Source organism: Amblyomma americanum, chromosome 1, assembly GCF_052857255.1.
Source record: "Amblyomma americanum isolate KBUSLIRL-KWMA chromosome 1, ASM5285725v1, whole genome shotgun sequence".
In the NCBI taxonomy this organism is placed as follows: Eukaryota; Metazoa; Arthropoda; class Arachnida; order Ixodida; family Ixodidae; genus Amblyomma; species Amblyomma americanum.
In genome coordinates this window covers 92,834,115-92,853,129 of record NC_135497.1, presented here as the reverse complement: position 1 = coordinate 92,853,129, position 19,015 = coordinate 92,834,115, and the positions used below count along the sequence as shown (strand labels likewise).

At 46.8% G+C, this 19,015-nt stretch overlaps 2 protein-coding genes across 3 annotated transcripts in view; both read left to right on the top strand.

Annotated features, from left to right (window-relative positions):
• The window catches only part of LOC144113239 (pre-mRNA-splicing factor CWC22 homolog), a 65,372-nt gene extending 61,228 nt beyond the window's left edge, over nt 1–4,144 (top strand). For both annotated transcript variants that reach the window (XM_077646214.1, XM_077646215.1), the window contains exon 19: nt 1,549–4,144. In XM_077646214.1, coding sequence (XP_077502340.1) covers nt 1,549–1,726 — 178 coding nt within the window. In that variant the 3' untranslated portion in view covers nt 1,727–4,144. The remainder of the gene's footprint in view (nt 1–1,548) is intronic.
• Nucleotides 4,145–15,508: 11,364 nt separating this feature from the next.
• The window catches only part of Arp3 (Actin-related protein 3), a 28,606-nt gene continuing 25,099 nt past the window's right edge, over nt 15,509–19,015 (top strand). Inside the window, exons 1-5 of the mRNA XM_077646213.1 lie at nt 15,509–15,652; nt 16,423–16,478; nt 16,574–16,698; nt 17,171–17,281; nt 18,457–18,552. Of these exons, the coding sequence (XP_077502339.1) occupies nt 15,609–15,652; nt 16,423–16,478; nt 16,574–16,698; nt 17,171–17,281; nt 18,457–18,552 (432 nt within the window). The 5' untranslated portion in view covers nt 15,509–15,608. The remainder of the gene's footprint in view (nt 15,653–16,422; nt 16,479–16,573; nt 16,699–17,170; nt 17,282–18,456; nt 18,553–19,015) is intronic.

The window sequence follows — 19,015 nt, the reverse complement described above, 5'->3', positions numbered from 1 at the left end:
GACATTTTAGTACTATTATGGAGCAGTCCTGCTTCCAACACTCCCAATAATGTGCACAAATTAAAGCATTTGGCAGAACTGTCAAAAATCGTAGTTGTCACACAGTTTTTGTCCTGAAAGGAGGTGAATATTGCCCAGGTTTTCAGCAGATATGCTTTACTTTCACACGAAGGGTTTTTGGCAGTTTTTGGGGGCCCATTTGATAATTCGAACTTTTTTCCACTCCCTGGAAGTCTGAATTAACAAGGTTTTACTGTACAACAGAGTCAAACAAGCCTATTGGGTACTTGCTACTGCAGTATGCTAGGCTGTGTGGTGCTGATAGAGTATGTGTTGAAAGGCCACTGAGGACAACTTCATCCAATTATTGTTATTGTTCTGAGTAAAAATTAGTTATCTGGCTCTTTCTGAGTATTTTGACCTTTGTGCGGCAGCAAATAACCCATTTATGGCTGAGAAAATTGAATTTGAAAGTTTTCCCACCACTTGATTCAAACTTTTGATGGTCCGCAGCAAGGACTGGTTGGCGCCCATAGCATAGCCTCTGTAATCCACAAATATTTTGCAAAACTGCAAAAATTCAGTATGAGTGCACGCAGTTTACTTGCAAAATCAGCTGGTGATGGTGGCCTGTATTTCGTTTCTTGGTCTTTTCTAGCTTTTAAAAACCTTCATTTTCAGTGTTGGTGGTCTCTTTTTTTGTTTGAGTGCCACAGTCTATTGATACAGACCAACTGCAATTTGTCTTCATGTCCCTTTAACTAATGGGCACAAATTGGGTGATTTTTGTTTACTACATTTTTTTACATTTCATCTTCAAGAAGCTAGGCAAAGGTCTCTGAACTCTTTGAATTGAATTTTCAGAGAATGGAATTAAACAAAGGTTGTTTTAAAAAAAGGCCACTGTACGGGGTTACCAATTTGTTGCCTTAATCTATCAAGATCCAGGAGCTGGCATTTTTTTTTTTTTTAACCATTCTGCCATTTCAAATTTGCGCTGGAATGAATAATGTCGGATACCGAGGTGTTGGAACAGTTTTTTTTTTTTAAGATGTTCAATATTTTCATATTTCTGCTCCCTAGGCCCTAAAGAAGTATTGAATACTTATTTCGGCATATTGTACCAGTCTTCATTTTATAATTTTTTTGCAGCCACACATCCAGGTCCTTCGCCTGTGCTAAATGTTTGTATTGTGATGTTATCATGTAATACACCACACAACAAGATCGGGGCACTAAGAAGAAAAGACAGGACGAACACAAGTGTGATAAAGTGATGTTATTTTAACGAATATGCAAGTTTTAGGAATGAGCATTTGGGAAAACAAGTTTGTTTGGGCCTTGCAGTGTACACATTAGTGGCTGTAGTTAGTGCATGTAATTATCTGACCCCATAGTCTTCTCATTGTTGGGATGGTGCACTTCAACTGCATTGCAGTAGTGTCATGCTTCATCTACTGGTAAAGCTTATTTATAGTTTATTTATACTTTTAAGATAACACATGACTGGGCTCTGTGTACTTAAAAACCTCTGTGATTTTAATGCAGGGCTGACCTGCGTGAGCACCTAAAATCTGCTCCAAAGACAGCTCCAGTGCCTGCTGTGATTGCTTCAGCACCACCTGCAAGCAAAAATAAGACCAGCTCATCAAGCAGTGACTCCAGTAGTGACTCTAGCAGCAGTGACTCAAGTAGTGATTCAAGTAGTGATTCCAGCAGCAGCTGAGAAGGCATCCATATATGTCATTGTAGACTCTCCTGACAGGCATTGTGGAATGAGCTTATCGTGTTATGCGATTTTGTTGAAGTGTAGTTGAGCAGTGCCTTCAAAAGCCTATTGCTGACTCTCACACTATTTATATTATAAATCTATCCCACTTTCTAAGATCGGTGGCGGCCAAACAGAAGCTTTTTGCAAAATTTTCTGTGGTCTGTTGGAAAACATGGCCACTGAATTCTTGTACATTTTGTTTTAGGTATTCATGTGAAGTTATACCACACAAAGCCTTGATATAGGGCTCTCACAGGTTTGAAGTAGCACTAAAGCACCCATGAATGCCCATCCTCAAAGTGTGTCATGATGTGCAGCACCTCGTATGGTCCCAGAGGACAATTTATGGAGCACAAGCATAGCAGCACATAGTGAACAGTGCTGGTTTGCCGCTTGGAGATAGCAGAGGTGCAATGGTTACTTGAGACATTCTGAGTGAGGTATGACAAACATAATTGGTAAAAAGCAGGTATGATGCCATGAAGCCTAGATCTTTTATTTGTAAAAGTGGCCTTCTGCTGATTGTCATGCCGGTTGTGTCAGCTGGTGACCTCTGCATGTCATGACTGATCACGCTGCTCTCAGAGAAGTGATTGTTCTGATATTGATGATTGCATGAAGCATTGTTGAGTAACTTCTGAGTGAGCATTTTAAACTGTAACTGATATTACCAAGGGGCTCATCGAATTTTTAGCTACTGCCACAAAAGCAGTGATCGCATTCCCATTTTGTTGGTCCATTACAGGTGCCTCATTATTTGCATGAGGGCCATATGGTGGCACTGATGCATATACATTTGTCCCACTTAATTGCAGCCAAGATTTCAAAATGTTCTAGCACAGAATAGGAGCACACAGCTTTGTATTTTTGGCCACTCTATAGAGCATTTTCTTGGAGAAAAAAAAATTCTAGTGCCAAATTGTAGTTTCCCCTGAAAATGTCTAATTTCCGAGTTTTGGTTTCGATTTGGTCATAAATTCGTTGTTATTGTGTTGAAAAGAAAGTCCACGAAATAAGAAAAAAAGCCCAGATGACAGCAGTGCTTTCAGATGAACAATTGATAAAGGAGCCCCGCTCTTACCCAAGCCCTCTGATCCTCTTAAGGGGCAGAGAGATGACAAAGATGTAGGCACTGACGGGGAACTTGAAATATACGGAAGTGACTGCTTCTCATGCTGTGCAGAAAACATCAGTATGACTGCTCACAGTAGCAATACAATGGCTAAAACATAAAGTATAATTTCATTGGCAACAATTGGTGTCTCGCTGCTGGCATCTCTGTAATTAAAGGGTCGCATCTCTCTAGATGTCCATGATATCCCTGCAGTTACACTGTGTGTGGTGCGACGCTGGCCAACACCTGAGAAGTCCTGCTTTGTGTTTCAACCTTTATATTATTAGCACGAACTGTTGTACTGCATTGCACTTGAGCAGGTCACTGGCATAAGTTGCAGATCTCTCACCAGTGCCTGTGCCACTCTCATCATTTTGTCACTTTCGCAGCATCGGAGGGCTCGGAAGCAAGACTAAATCAATCGTCAATGCCTCTTTTTAGAGCACTGCTGTCACAGTGCGCCAGGGGATGGCCACGTGGATTTTTAACTTATCTTGTAGGCCTTCTTTTCAATGCAATAAAAACAAATCTACAGTAGATATCAAAATTAATTAGACATATTCTGGGATGCTTTGTAATTTGGCATTGAAATTTTTTCCTTAACTGCAAAAACTGAAAGGTTAATTATTTCAGTTTAATTTCTCAGTTGAGTTCTCTGTACAATTTAATGTGACCTGCTGTATACAGTGGCCGGCAATATGTGTGAAGTTCTGTCGTCGTATCGCACGCGGGTACGTATTTAAATCCGTGACCACAGTTACGTGGGGCTCCCAGTATAACCTCACATTCTCTCATATGGAGGTAACTTACGTTTGAATGGTCTGAGAATACTTCATGAATTCATGAAATTATGATTTTTTTGTTATTGGCTGTTTACTAGAGTTACTTTTGGTGTGAATAACGCGCTACACACTAACAAAACGACAACTGTGAATAGCGCGCGGGCGGGGCAGGACAAGTTACGTTTTAACTTGAAATGGTGAAACGCTTGTTATCCCCTTTTTATTTGTCAGGTATTTAAATATCTAATCCTGAATATAGTGGATACATTTGCACATCTGGATTTAAGATGGAAAGTGTCATCTTTTTGCATTTGATATGTTCAGTGTACAAGCCATCACATCATGTGTCATGTTTCACAACAGTATTTGAACTGTCTTAAAATGCCTGTAATGACTGGTACCTTAACCCTTCTTTTTTATTTGTATTTTCTGTGTAAATAATTACGGAGGACCTCTAATAAAAGGAATTGGCTTTAAGGTTGCCAGGTATTTGTCATGTTGAGGCTTTTTCCTGCTAAACTAGCAGCTACTGGACAGCAGTGGCTGCAAGTAGGTAACTGTGTAGGTGTGCCAGCCAACGCCTGCTGAGGCTCTAAGAATCACACAGGTAGGGGTGGGCACCAAGTTTCATTTCTCATTTTGCTGTGTGGGGCCAGTATGACAAGAACCTGTTCTACAATTTATGATGGCATAGGAGTTAGCCAGTGGTGAACTGGGAACGGTGCAGTGACATCGTCCAAGTAATGATATCACCCTTATTTTTTAATCATTGTTATGAATTTAGTGTTCGCGATATTACAAGCTTTGAAGTACACAGTTCATTACTAATTTAAGATAAGTAATGTGTGTCACACCCACGTATGCAATTTTGAGCTTTGGTTGGTGCTTCCACAGGCAGATTATTGCAATGTGCTCTAGTATTGAATACAGTCGAGCCCACATATAACGGCCCCACTTAAGACGAACTTTCACTTATAACGAACGAGACCTGTGTGACCGTCAAAATATACATTAGTTCAATGGCACAAAATCACACGTATAACGAACGTCATTAAGCCCTGCTGATCGGTTACAGCGAACAGACGGCGAAAACCCGGCGCTGCGATGCGAGATAAACCTGCCTCGACCGCTTTGTGCCCCCGACGCGCGGCATGTTTTCCCGACCCTCATCGAAAGCGAACTGCCCGCCCCGCCAGAACCGCCATGGCTCCGCTTCGCGCCACTCTCACGCAAGCCCCCCCCCCCCCGCTGCCCCGCCTGCCTACAAGTGTTGGCTTGTGCGGCGTGCGCCAAGGTCGCCCTCCCGCCCCTCTCCTCTCTCTCTTGCAAAGCAGGCCTTCCGCGGGAGCCAAGAGGTGGCGGCACTGACGCTCATGGACGCCCCTCATTGTCCTCTCCGGTGGCGCTGTGCGTCTGTATCTTTAGCTTGATTGGCTCGATTGCAGTCTGTGCTGTGCACGTCGCACGTTTACCGGCGTCTACCCTATCGTGCGCGTTTGTCAGATTTTTGTCACTCCTGTTACTGTGCGGACGTTCCTTTGAAGTCTCGGGCCCTCGTTGTAATTCGGGATGGCAGACGGAAACACCGTGCCTGGAGCCGCCGGAGCGGTCACGAAACGAAAAGCTCTGGACATGGCAGCCAAGAGATCAATTTTGAAGGAACTGTTGGAAGGTGCCAAAAACTGCGAGTTGGTGAAAAAGTACAATGTGTCGAAATCAACAATCTCGACGATTCTGAAGAACAAGGAAAAGATCACCAGCTCGGAAGGCCACCTATGCGGACGTAGAAGACTCGCTGCTCAAGTGGTTCGTCGACGCACGGGCTCGCAACATTCCAATAAGTGTGCCGATGATGCTGAGAAAAGCCAAAGATTTCGCATTCCTGCTGGATTTTCCAGACTTCTCTCCAGGCAACGGATGGCTGCACCGATTCAAAGTGCGGCATGGAATTGTTTTTAAATCGATTGTTGGCGAGGCAGCTTCAGTGAATGACCAAGACCTTGCCACTTGGCTTGTGGCAAACCAAGCCATTATCACAAGCTACGTGGAGCAGGACCTGTACAATGCTGACGAGACTGCATTATTTTCTCAAATGTTGCCGGACAAGACGCACGCCATAAAAGGTGAATCATGCGCAGGCGGAAAACACAGTAAAGTGCGCGTTACTGTACTTTTGTGCACTAATGCCGATGGCAGTGACCGGCGCGTGCCTTTTGTGATTGGAAAAATCTAAAAAGCCGCGTTGCTTTCGGAGCTATGTACCCGTGCGCTACAGGCACAGTTCAAAGGCATGGATGACGCGCAGTTTATTTGCAGACTGGCTGAGCGAGTTTGACCGCGACATGCAGAGGCAACGCAAACGCGTGCTGCTTGTGCTCGACAACTGCTGAGCGCACCACGTGCAAGTTTCCCTGACGGCAGTCACTCTGCTTGACTTAGGCATAATACGTGCCTTTAAAGCATCGTATAGGCGTCGCATTGTGCAGCGCTTGCTCATCGCTGTTGACCGCCCGGCTGCCAACTTGCCGCTTCGAGTTCCATTGTATTCAGCGGTCGAGATGGTGAAAGCGGCCTGGGCGGAGGTGACGACCACTTGCGTGCGGAACTGCTTCCGCAAGGCCAGATTCGTCGACACAGTGTCTGATGCTGAGCCTGATGCTGCAGAAGATGACCCGCCCGGCGGCGATTTGTGGCAGCGCGTCGTCGACTCCGAAATGGGGGGTCATGGCATTGGTTGGAGTGATTTTATTTCTGCCAATGACGACGCCGATACCGCGGAACCATGCACGGACGAGGGCATCGTTTCTGAAGTGCGGGACGAGAGTGACGCGGAGGAATTGGAGGAGGATGAAACTTCGGAGCCAGCACCCATAAGCACGCCTGTAGCAATGGGCTATATAGAGAGCCTCAGACAGCTTGTCTATGTCAAGGGCCTCGGCGAAGAGCACGCTTCTTCTTTAAATAAACTGGAAACCGCGGTCATCGCATCTGCGCTGCAAAAACAGACGTCGATCACGGACTTTTTCGCAAAGAAATAAATTTTGTGTATCTTTAAAGCTGTGGTCCACTTAATACGAACTTCGGGATATAACGAACGGACGCCGCGTGACGCTCATGTTCGTTATAAGCGGGCTCGACTATACAAGTTAACACAATACTTAGTTTACATGCTTGTCTTCTGTCAGAAACGGCATGTCATCTCAATCTTTTGCCAAGTTTTCAATGCGGGTAGTCATATCAATTCCACTCATTGTTTGTAACATTTTTTTATCCTATGAATGATTTGTTAATTGTACATTCACATCGAATTATAGTAATTTAACTTAAGTAATAATAATCATGCCAGTTGTAGTTCTTTTGTCTTGCAGACACAACGGGCCGTCTAGACAGCGGGACATTTAACAGTCAGCTAATGGGCGTCCGCAACAACATAAGAGGAGAGTTGGAATTAAAAGAAAGTGGTTCGTAGATGTATAACTAGGTGTGCAGTTGTGAGCTGTTTTGTGTTAGGTGTGGTTTCCCAAGCTCAGTTGGACTGCATCGGAATCATTCCTGCAGTGCTGTCACAGGATTTAATAATTAAAGGCCAACCAAAAATTGCAATTTCCTGTGGGCCACATTACACACCATTGCTGGCTTGTATTTGGCCAAGGGCCATCTATGCAGCCCCATGTTGGTGGTACTTTCTGCCAGTGTCAATCCCCATGAATGGCCAAAGGTCGACCACTGGCTTCAAGCGACCATGGCCTGGAATGCAACTTTGGTTGATACAGCTGGAGCATCGAGCATCGGCCCGGATGGGACAGAGGTGACTAGACGTGTGCAGCCGTGTGACTTCGGCATTTTGGTGTGACTGCATGCGCCCAGTAGAGGGAATGGTAGTTTTTAAATATCGGCATTAAAAATGACCAAATGGGGAGATGAAATATTTGCCGGCTGCGGAAATTTCTGCTATTTTCTTGGGTGCCTCATCTGCTGCCAGTATAATTAAAAAGGAATAGTGAGGTGTGACAATATAAATACTGTAGGTGAAAGAACAAAAAAAAATTTGCCTGACTACCCTGGTGCAAAATGTTGATGCCATTTGGTGTGTTTATTGCCATTAGATAGGTGTGGCGTATGCCTATTCTATTTATGCAGATGCACTCGCAGTAGTACCACAGGCAAGCTTACTCTGATACAACTCAAGAACGAAGTGGCAAACGCGAGGGCCTCCAGCCAGAGGCATGGCATTTAATCCCATCTCTCAGTGACAGCATAAGCTTGCATGCTCATATATAGCTAAAGCTGTAAAAATGTTTACAGCTATGTACAGCCTTTGTCAAAAAGTTTTAAAGCACAGGGTGGCTCGGTTCTAAGCCATGTACTGAGGCTCTTGTAGCATCCGTGGATGTTTTAACCTTCGGATGGGAGAGGATATTCAAGAGATTTGAATGCTGGATACGATGTGGCCCAAAAGCAAAGCTCCTCTGGGCAATCTAACTGCAACCAGGTGCTTAACTAGCAATTAAAAATTGAATGTTTATGGTTAAACCTTACGTATATGGTTAATATGATTCCCGTTTTCTGATGTCCGCCATCATCGGTATTATGCTGTGTTGCAGAAGTCAACTGATCTAAACTATTTATTGCTACCAAATTTTTACAGGCGGGCTGCATTAAAACGCCTTGTATGATTGCGCCTGCTCGCGCGCGCACAGCGCTTTAGATACAACTAACTCGGGGACGAAGCTGATGAGCCCTTGAAAGGAGACCCATCAGTCAATGGCGTCCGCTCGCGCGCGCATGAGCGCTTCAGATACAACTAACTCGGGGACGAAGCTGATGAGCCCTTGAAAGGAGGCCCTTCAGCCAATGGTATCCGCTCGCGCGCGCTTTGGATGCAACTAACTTGGGGACGAAGCTGATGAACCCTTGAAAGGAGACCCTTCAGTCAATGGCATCCGCTCGCGCGCGCACGAGCGCTTCAGATACAACTAACTCGGGGATGAAGCTGATGAGCCCTTGAAAGGAGGCCCTTCAGCCAATGGTATCCGCTCGCGCGCGCTTTGGATGCAACTAACTTGGGGACGAAGCTGATGAGCCCTTGGAAGGAGACCCTTCAGTCAATGGCATCCGCTCGCGCGCGCACGAGCGCTTCAGATACAGCTAACTCGGGGACGAAGCTGATGAGCCCTTGAAAGGAGGCCCTTCAGCCAATAATGTCCGCTCGCGCGCGCTTTGGATACAACTAACTTGGGGACGAAGCTGATGAGCCCTTGGAAGGAGACCCTTCAGTCAATGGCATCCGCTCGCGCGCGCACGAGCGCTTCAGATACAGCTAACTCGGGGACGAAGCTGATGAGCCCTTGAAAGGAGGCCCTTCAGCCAATGGTGTCCGCTCGCGCGCGCTTTGGATGCAACTAACTTGGGGACGAAGCTGATGAGCCCTTGAAAGGAGACCCTTCAGTCAATGGCATCCGCTCGCGCGCGCACGAGCGCTTCAGATACAACTAACTCGGGGACGAAGCTGATGAGCCCTTGAAAGGAGGCCCTTCAGCCAATGGTGTCCGCTCGCGCGCGTTTGTGATGCAACTAGGGGACGAAGCTGATGAGCCCTTGAAAGGAGACCCTTCAGTCAATGGCATCCGCTCGCGCGCGCACGAGCGCTTCAGATACAACTAACTCGGGGATGAAGCTGATGAGCCCTTGAAAGGAGGCCCTTCAGCCAATGTTATCCGCTCGCGCGCGCTTTGGATACAACTAACTCGGGGACGAAGCTGATGAGCCCTTGAAAGGAGACCCTTCAGTCAATGGCATCCGCTCGCGCGCGCACGAGCGCTTCAGATACAACTTACTCGGGGATGAAGCTGATGAGCCCTTGAAAGGAGGCCCTTCAGCCAATGGTATCCGCTCGCGCGCGCTTTGGATGCAACTAACTTGGGGACGAAGCTGATGAGCCCTTGAAAGGAGACCCTTCAGTCAATGGCATCCGCTCGCGCGCGCACGAGCGCTTCAGATATAGCTCGGGGATGAAGCTGATGAGCCCTTGAAAGGAGGCCCTTCAGCCAATGGTATCCGCTCGCGCGCGCTTTGGATACAACTAACTCGGGGACGAAGCTGATGAGCCCTTGGAAGGAGACCCTTCAGTCAATGGCATCCGCTCGCGCGCGCACGAGCGCTTCAGATACAACTAACTCGGGGATGAAGCTGATGAGCCCTTGAAAGGAGGCCCTTCAGCCAATGGTGTCCGCTCGCGCGCGCTTTGGATGCAACTAACTTGGGGACGAAGCTGATGAGCCCTTGAAAGGAGGCCCTTCAGCCAATGGTATCCGCTCGCGCGCGCTTTGGATGCAACTAACTTGGGGACGAAGCTGATGAGCCCTTGAAAGGAGACCCTTCAGTCAATGGCATCCGCTCGCGCGCGCACGAGCGCTTCAGATATAGCTCGGGGATGAAGCTGATGAGCCCTTGAAAGGAGGCCCTTCAGCCAATGGTATCCGCTCGCGCGCGCTTTGGATACAACTAACTCGGGGACGAAGCTGATGAGCCCTTGGAAGGAGACCCTTCAGTCAATGGCATCCGCTCGCGCGCGCACGAGCGCTTCAGATACAACTAACTCGGGGATGAAGCTGATGAGCCCTTGAAAGGAGGCCCTTCAGCCAATGGTGTCCGCTCGCGCGCGCTTTGGATGCAACTAACTTGGGGACGAAGCTGATGAGCCCTTGAAAGGAGACCCTTCAGTCAATGGCATCCGCTCGCGCGCGCACGAGCGCTTCAGATATAGCTCGGGGATGAAGCTGATGAGCCCTTGAAAGGAGGCCCTTCAGCCAGTGGTATCCGCTCGCGCGCGCTTTGGATGCAACTAACTTGGGGACGAAGCTGATGAGCCCTTGAAAGGAGACCCTTCAGTCAATGGCATCCTCTCACGCGCGCACGAGCGCTTCAGATACAACTTACTCGGGGATGAAGCTGATGAGCCCTTGAAAGGAGGCCCTTCAGCCAATGGTATCCGCTCGCGCGCGCTTTGGATGCAACTAACTTGGGGACGAAGCTGATGAGCCCTTGGAAGGAGACCCTTCAGTCAATGGCATCCGCTCGCGCGCGCACGAGCGCTTCAGATACAACTAACTCGGGGATGAAGCTGATGAGCCCTTGAAAGGAGGCCCTTCAGCCAATGGTGTCCGCTCGCGCGTGCTTTGGATACAACTTGGGGACGAAGCTGATGAGCCCTTGGAAGGAGACCCTTCAGTCAATGGCATCCGCTCGCGCGCGCACGAGCGCTTCAGATACAGCTAACTCGGGGACGAAGCTGATGAGCCCTTGAAAGGAGGCCCTTGAGCCAATGGTGTCCGCTCGCGCGCGCTTTGGATACAACTAACTCGGGCATGAAGCTGATGAGCCCTTGAAAGGAGACCCTTCAGCCAATGGCGTCCGCTCGCGCGCGCAGAGCTCTTCGATACAATCAACTCAGCGGTTTTCGAGGAAAGGAAATGGCGCAGTAACTCTCCCTTTTCGTCGGACACCTCAACCGCACCTTGAGGCAAGAGAAGAAGGTGGGAGTGAAAGATGCCGTAGTGGAGGGTTCCGGAATAATTTCTGCCACTATGGGATCTTTAGCATGCACTGGCATTGCATAGCAGGCGCCTTTTGCGTCTCGCCTTCATCGAAACGCGGCTGCCGCGGTCGGGCTCGAACCCAGCGTCGTGTGCTGTGCGATGTCCAGGTGGGTCAAATTATTCTGGAGCCCTCCACTGCGGCACCTCTTTCACTCCTACCTTCTTCCCTTCCCTCACTGCGCAGTTGAGGGGTTCAACGAGAAGTGCGACAGTTACAGTGCCAGTTCCTTTTCTCAAAAACAACTAATTCAAGAACGAAGTGGACGGCCCATTCAAAGAGGTCCTTCAACCACTGATGTCCACTCACGCGCGCATGAAACCTGCCGCGGTGACTCGATGGTCAACGCCGTCCACAGAATTTTTTGCAGGTGTCACCAGGGGGGGTATGTTCCCAGCAAAGAGGCACTATTTGCTGTGTAAATTTATTTATAAATAAATAAGTAAAATGCACACATGAAAGAAAAATTACAAACAGCAAATTAATGCGTGGCTTGGAGAGATACATTGGAGTTTATTAAGGAACAGACAATTAAAATTAATAAAAATGCTAAAAGATACTATCACTTCGGGGAGAAGAGTGCTCAGTCTTGCTGCATGTGGGTTCTCGACTCACCCGAATTGATGACCAGCACACAACACAATATGTTCACAAACACCCAACTATACAGTCGCTGAGTCATGTCTTCCTTGAACAGCAACTGCAGACGCCTTGAATTTTTCTGGACAAATTGCGTGATGACACAGATGATAAAGCCATTTCTGTGCTTCATAGCACGCTCTCAGTGCACACTCATCATACAAAGGCCGTCCAGCCTGTCGTTTAGCATCGTTGAGCGTAGCCAGGTTTTCACTCTCCTCATTGTACTCAAGGAGCGTTCGACCGTACAGGTAATAACTGGCAAAGCCAGAGCCACCTCAATGACTTTTGCAACCCCAGTGAAGAATGTCTTGGCCTGATGTAGAAGCTCGCAGTAAGTTATTTCTGATGGGTCCCCAGTTTTGTTGCACCACATCTCGTTTCAGGAGATGGCCTCTACCTTGAAGTTGTCGATGCCGTAAAAGCATTGGAGTTCTTCGGCGAGAGAAGCGAACTCAACACGGCTCAAGTGCTTCATTTTTTATGGATGCAGCTGGAGAAGTTTGAAGCTCCTCTCATTGCTTTTAGAAAAGCGCCAAGCTAAAGAAGCAGTGAGGTTGTCCAAGTACGGCACATATATTGCCGCAAGGTAGTACCTCCATCGACTGAATCACGTAGCTGTCTCGGTGGGCCTGACGAGAGGCTTGTCTTGGTACAGATAGCATCACATTTAAGTGATTGGCTGCCTCCCTCGCTGCATTCATGCTGTCAGAGAACTCCTCTACAGCGTTTGTCCGGTGGCCGCAAAAAATACGTTGCAGCTCAGGGATGTGGTCATGCACAGATTGAAGCCCATGGATACACCTTGCAGAACATTCGTAACTGGTTCGAGCCGAGCGCTGTACTTCGCTACAATGTGCAAACAGACGATGAAAGATGAGCTTGTTGCGCAGTAGAGGATGTGAGCTCGACCGTTTTCTAGTTGCAGTGTTCGAGCATGATTCCGTTGACGCGAGCTCCTCGAACGTGCTTCGACTATGGCCACGTAATGCCGAGAGAAGATCCTAATAGACTTTTATGTTGCAGACCATCTTGTCTCACGCAGCATCGGAATGTTGGGCACCAATTTTCTCCGGAGCACGGTCTTGCGGAAGAAGTTTATGGTTTGTTTGATTATCCCACTTGTGTTTCGAATTCCGGAGACGTCGTTCAAATCATTGATGACAATATTTAGTTTGTGACTTGCGCAGTGGAAAAATAGTGGCTTCGGGAACGGTTTCTGTATTATTGTGTTCACTCCAGCTTCTTTTCCAGCCATTGTAGAGCATCCATCATATCCCTGTCCAACGAGGTTCGAAAGAATCAACCCGGCAGTCGTCAAAAGCTTCAAGATTGCAGCGCGATGCAAGCGGAGTCTAAAGGCTCCTGCTCTACAAATCCCAAAAACTGCTCTCGAACGAACACCGGCTCCCGCCTTGTCAATAAAGCGAATGCCTACAGACATCTGCTCTTTTCCTGAAATATCTGCAGTTTTGTCAGCAAGAACGGAAAAAGAAAATTCTGTGTTAGCTTCGGAAACCATCTACTCTCTCAGGATGTCGCCACAGACTGATGATCTCGTTCTGAAAGCGGACAGAAGTGTACTTAGCATTGCCAGCAGAAGAGCGAAGTGCTCCTGAAGTCGAGTATCTCCAGTTTCTACCCGAAAGTCAAGGAGATCATTGAAGACTGCAGAAGACTGCACAATCGGACTGCTTGCCGCGAATGGGCAAGTCGTGCGTCGCGCAAAATAGAACGGTGGAAACTATCTCGCGATTCCTTTCAACTTGCTCGTGCAGTGCTCTGTTCAACTGATGTACAACGGGTAGCTGCTTGTCTTTCATCACATCCATAAAGTTCTGTGAGGCCGTCATTGCCTCCTGGTGCCATTGGGATTTTGCGTGATTTCTGCACGCCTCGTGCATTTTTCTGTAGTTACTAAAAGCGCGCACGATAAAACCACCTTGAGTACCCCGGTGAACACGCGGAGAAAAGTGACGCAAAAACAACAAAGGGCGCCTTTCGCTGTCGCTGAGTGCACAAGCCAAGGGTCGTAATCTCCCAGCCATTGGTGGCGAAAAGCTATTTCTAGGTGTTACATCATTTAAAGTCGTGTGTAATATTTGGTGACCATGGCTTAGTAAGGAGACGTAAGCTCAAAAAGTCCGGGATGCCAGTGAGTTTAGCTTTGCCTAGAAACTCTCCCAAGTCATATTCTTGAGGCAAGTTAGTTGTTTTCTTGCTGGGGCCCGTGTCATAACGCAATTCGCCCAGAAAAATCCAAGGCGTCTGCAGTTGCTGTTCAAGGAAGACTGGCTGAGTAACTGTAGTAGCGTGTTTGTGAACATATTGTGCTGTGTGCTGGTCATCAATTCGGGTGAGTCGAGTTCCCCCATGCAGCAAGACTGAGCACTCTTCTCCACGAAGTGATAGTATCTTTTTGCATTTTTTAATTAATTTTAATTGCTTGTTCGCTAATAAACTCGTATGTAACATTTACTTTCCAAAAAGAAATTATCCCGGCTGCGGCGGTCGCATTTCGACGGAGGCGTTATGCTGGAGGCCCGTGCACTATATGCGATGTCAGTGCACGTTGAAGAAATAAAAATTGAAAACTGCTTTTTGGGGAAGGAAATGGCGCAGTGTACGTCTCACATCTCGGCAGACACCTGAACCGCGCCGTAAGGGAAGGGATAAATGAATTAGGAGTGAGAGAAGAAAGAGGTGCTTTAGTGGAGGTCTCCGGAATAAATTCGACCACCTGGGGGTCTTTAACGTGCACTGACATCGCACAGCACACGGGCGGCTTTGCGTTTCGCCTCCATCGAAACGCTGCCGCCGCGGTCGGGTACCCGGGTACTCCGGATCAGTAGCCGAGCGCCCTAACCACTGATCCACCGCGGCGGGTACCAGCTAGGTGGTCGAGTAAAACCAAAGCCATAACGCGCGCACGAGCGCTTCGGATGCAACTCGAGAGCGAAGCGGGAATGAATTCGAAAGGAGGGCCTTCGACCAATGTCGTCAACCTAGTTTCGTTGCAGTCAACCGCTTTTCATATTTTCACGGCCGCTTCCATGGGCGCGCGAACCAGGCTGCCTGGCAGCTAGGTACAAGGTGGGTGAACGCGACGTCATGATAATAGGTCGATATCATTTATTGGAGGGCTTTCTTTTAGGGGCATTTGCTTGCTATAACTTCCATCGAGTGCACGCAGATAATACCAGTTCGGAGAAGCGCTGCAGTGCGCGGAATGTACTTAAACCGCGCGTTTCTGCAGCGTTGCTCGGCGACCACCAAAAAAAAAAACTGCTCAGTTTGTCACCTTTTTTTTTAATTAAACAAATGAGATTAAAAATAAAACTGTCGGACCGAGGAAATAGCAGACGACACGCGCAATAATCTTCCGAGGAACACCACAGCGCCAATTTAGCCGTAGGTGAAGCACAAAGCCATTCCTTTCCTCGCGCCATACCCATGCCGTACCGTTCGGTACACCTTAAATCTCGATATGTAGTCTTTTTTATAAAGTCTAAGTAGGTAGATATTTTAGCACCGGGCACGGCTACGTTGGCTGGGCTAGCTTACTAGCGCTTCCTTTTCAGTGACGCAATTTCCGGTACACACAATGATCACATGATTTCCTTGAGCAAGGGCTGGCTGGGGCTGGCGAGGGCTCTTCCATCGTTCTAGGACTGAAGCCGCTTAGCGGTGGAGCCGGGTTTTCGATATGGCAGGCCGGCTTCCAGCGATTGTTATTGACAATGGCACGGGGTAAGCTGGCTATTTAATATGACCTTTTGCCTTAGTGTGATCGTGGCTGAGGCATAGTTTGCTTCATGTTGGAAATATTCGGTGATTCAGCGTCCTGAGTGTGGGGAGAGGAATCTATCATGGGGTGGATTCCTGTCCCAAGCGCTGTTTTGTTTTGTTTTACGCAGGCTTTTATCGTGGGCAGCACGCCCGTTAAACGTTGCTCGGTTTGCGAACGTTTTGGCATGATAGCATTCTGTGCACCACCTCAGTTGTAGGTCCCTTGAGGTGAAAAAGGGCGTGTCTAAAGCAACACATGAATAACGTGTTCCCCAAGCCCTCTAATGAGTCCTACTATGCAAATTTTAGGCGGCTAGTACTTCACGCATGAAGTGTCGGCTGCTCTAAGGACGAGGACTTCGCTGATGGCTGTAGCAGTGTTGCAAATAACAAGCCACTGAAGTGAAACCGGCGTTCACAGGAAGCTGAAATGATCTTATCTCGCGTCTCTATTCGCTGCCCCGCGAGCAAAGAGCGACGCGGCGAGTAGGTCTTACCTGCCGGTGTTTCCTTCTGTGTTGTGTATAAATTCACTTTGGAACATCTTCTTCTTGGACACTGCTTTTGAACTTGGCATCACCTGATTGATCTCAACTTTTTGTTTGGCTGCTTTGAGTGGTCGTGAACAAGTGTGCGTAGTACTTGCATGAGCAATGCTTGCGATGCGTCATCCTGGACCGAGTAAATAATAGTTCTGGCGTAACTGTGCGCGCGTGTGTTCTTTTTTTTAGTTATACAAAGCTGGGATTTGCTGGAAACAAAGAGCCTCAATTCATCATACCATCTGGTAAGGTCTTGTGACCCTGTAAATGCAGCATGAAAGCTTTTGTCACAACCATATTATTAGTTGGCTTAGCTTGACTAACTTCGTGTTTCCCACAGCGATAGCAATACGGGAAAGTGCCAAAATCGGAGACCAAGCTACGAGGAGATTGGCGAAAGGCATTGATGACTTGGATTTTTTCATTGGTGATGAGGCATTGGATGCTGCAGGATATGCAGTGAAGGTAAGATTGCTTACTGCATGCCAAGTGAGGCAAAGGGACGATATCAATGCTAGCCGCTTTCATTTCATCCGAATTTCAAGTCTACAAATAGTCATTCGCATTTACTTCGACAGATCACATCAGCCTCATTGGACATGAAGGCAGACCAGTTTACATATACTGAAAACAATCAATTATCAGTAACAAAAAGAACAGAAAATGTACTTTATTAAGAAATAAATAGATGCTCTGTGTGAGCTAGTCTGGAAAACGTTAGCATTGTGCTGTAGGCATTGGCTAAAGTTGGTTCACTGTCATCATTATGCTTCTTCAATGGGCCGCACATTTTTCTTGTCCACAGATGACTTCAGTTCTGTGAGGAGCATTTGGAAGGATTTAGACAGCTATGTGATAAGAAAATGGCACATATAGTGGTTTCTTGTGTTTAGCTGGCTAATCTTAGCTTATACAACGGTTATTGCATTGTTTTCAGTATCCAATCCGCCATGGTATTGTGGAAGACTGGGACTTGATGGAGCGCTTCTGGGAGCAATCCATATTTAAGTACCTGCGAGCTGAACCTGAGGATCACTACTTTTTATTAGTGAGTAAAACTTGTGTTCAACATGTGTTATGTCTTGAGTCTGCCACTTTAGCATTGCTTTACAAAAGTCAGAAAACTAAGATACTGAAGGTAGTAACACTCCTGTCCATTCTCTGCTCAGTGCTATCATAATTAACTGGTTGGTATTTTGCAGTTTTGTGTCTCTAATTTTGCTTAAATTTTGCTTAAAATTCAATCATTGTGGTTGAAGTAGGGAACACAAAAGCATTAAGACAGCTTCACTGGGCCAGGCGCGAAGAGCACACTGCAGAAATGCTTTGCTGCTAATAGAACCATTGTTGCTGACCTCAGTTCTCTGCAATTCATTGTATGTTTTGGCTAAGCTTGCATTTTATAGGAGCTTTCAAGTAGGTTATACATCTCTTACACTGACCTTAATTGACTTCTAAATCTGTACTTTCTCCATTTTACTTAAGAGCAGTGATTTTCACTTTGTAGCTCCACAAGCCTGTACTACTATTGTTCTAGCAGGAACAGCCAATTAGTTGCTAGCTCGGTGCAAACATTTGCCACGGGTTACATGACCACAGTGGTTCCCCAATAGAGCCACCACTACATTTTTGAATTTGAAATATAAGGGTCTTTGGTTATGGAGTCATATATGGAGTGTTCTCAGCCTTGGTGCCACTTTTGGTACAGCTGACTTTTATTGTACTTAGTATACAGAGCTTGGTGGACTGAATAGTACATCATTTCAAGAATTGGTTGTTCTGTCTGGACTGGTACTCTCCTTTAATAATAGTAATAATAATAATAATTTGAAGAAGGTCGAACATTTGTTTGAATTGTGCAGTTTAAATTAAGGGGAGCCTTTTTAATCCACTTGATTTTGACAGGACCACAGTGTCAGTTCGAAGAAACCAAAAGTTTGTATTCGTGTGGTGTCAAATTAATGAGAGTTCTCTGTATTCAGATTTTTGCTGTGGATAATGTGTTTGCTGTGTTTGCTACATGCAAAAACAATAAAGGAAGAACAGACAAACATACCACTAGTTCTCCCTAGTCCTAGTTTTAGCTCTGCTTTGCTTATAATAAAGCCGTGAACTGACTAATCTATCCCTTACCCTGCTCCTCTGATGTTCAGCTGTGCATTGGGACAAAAAATTGCTTAAGATACAAATATGCTAAAATGATTTCAACTTTGGTTATTTCAGACGGAGCCTCCACTGAACACGCCGGAAAATCGGGAGTACACAGCAGAAATCATGTTTGAATCCTTCAATGTGCCTGGGCTTTACATTGCTGTCCAGGTGAGATGGCACTCTGGATGGCTTTGAACAAAGCAGTTGCTTGAACTGTGCTGTGAAAGTAGTAGAGGTACTTATTCCCAAACTCTGGGAACCGGAAAAAATGAACAAGTTCAAATGTTGCATAGGCCGACCAACAAGCTCCTAGCTGCCACGATTCAGTTAGGGATATTGTCAGAGCTCATCAAATATTAGTTGTAGTGGCACCGTAAGAAACTGCACAAGAATTTAGGCACTTCATCTAGAACAACACACGAGATGTAAACGCTTTTATTTCTTTTTTTATATTAAAGTTCACCAGACATCCTCAGTGGCCACAGTGTCACTGAAGTCGTACATCAATGGCTATAATCCTCACTGCTTTTCTCAGTTTTTGGCTCACTTTTTAGTGGCACAAAACTTGTGCTGCCATGCTAGTTTTTTGATGCCTCCCCGTGTAAGATGATGGTTCACTTTAATGCTGCCG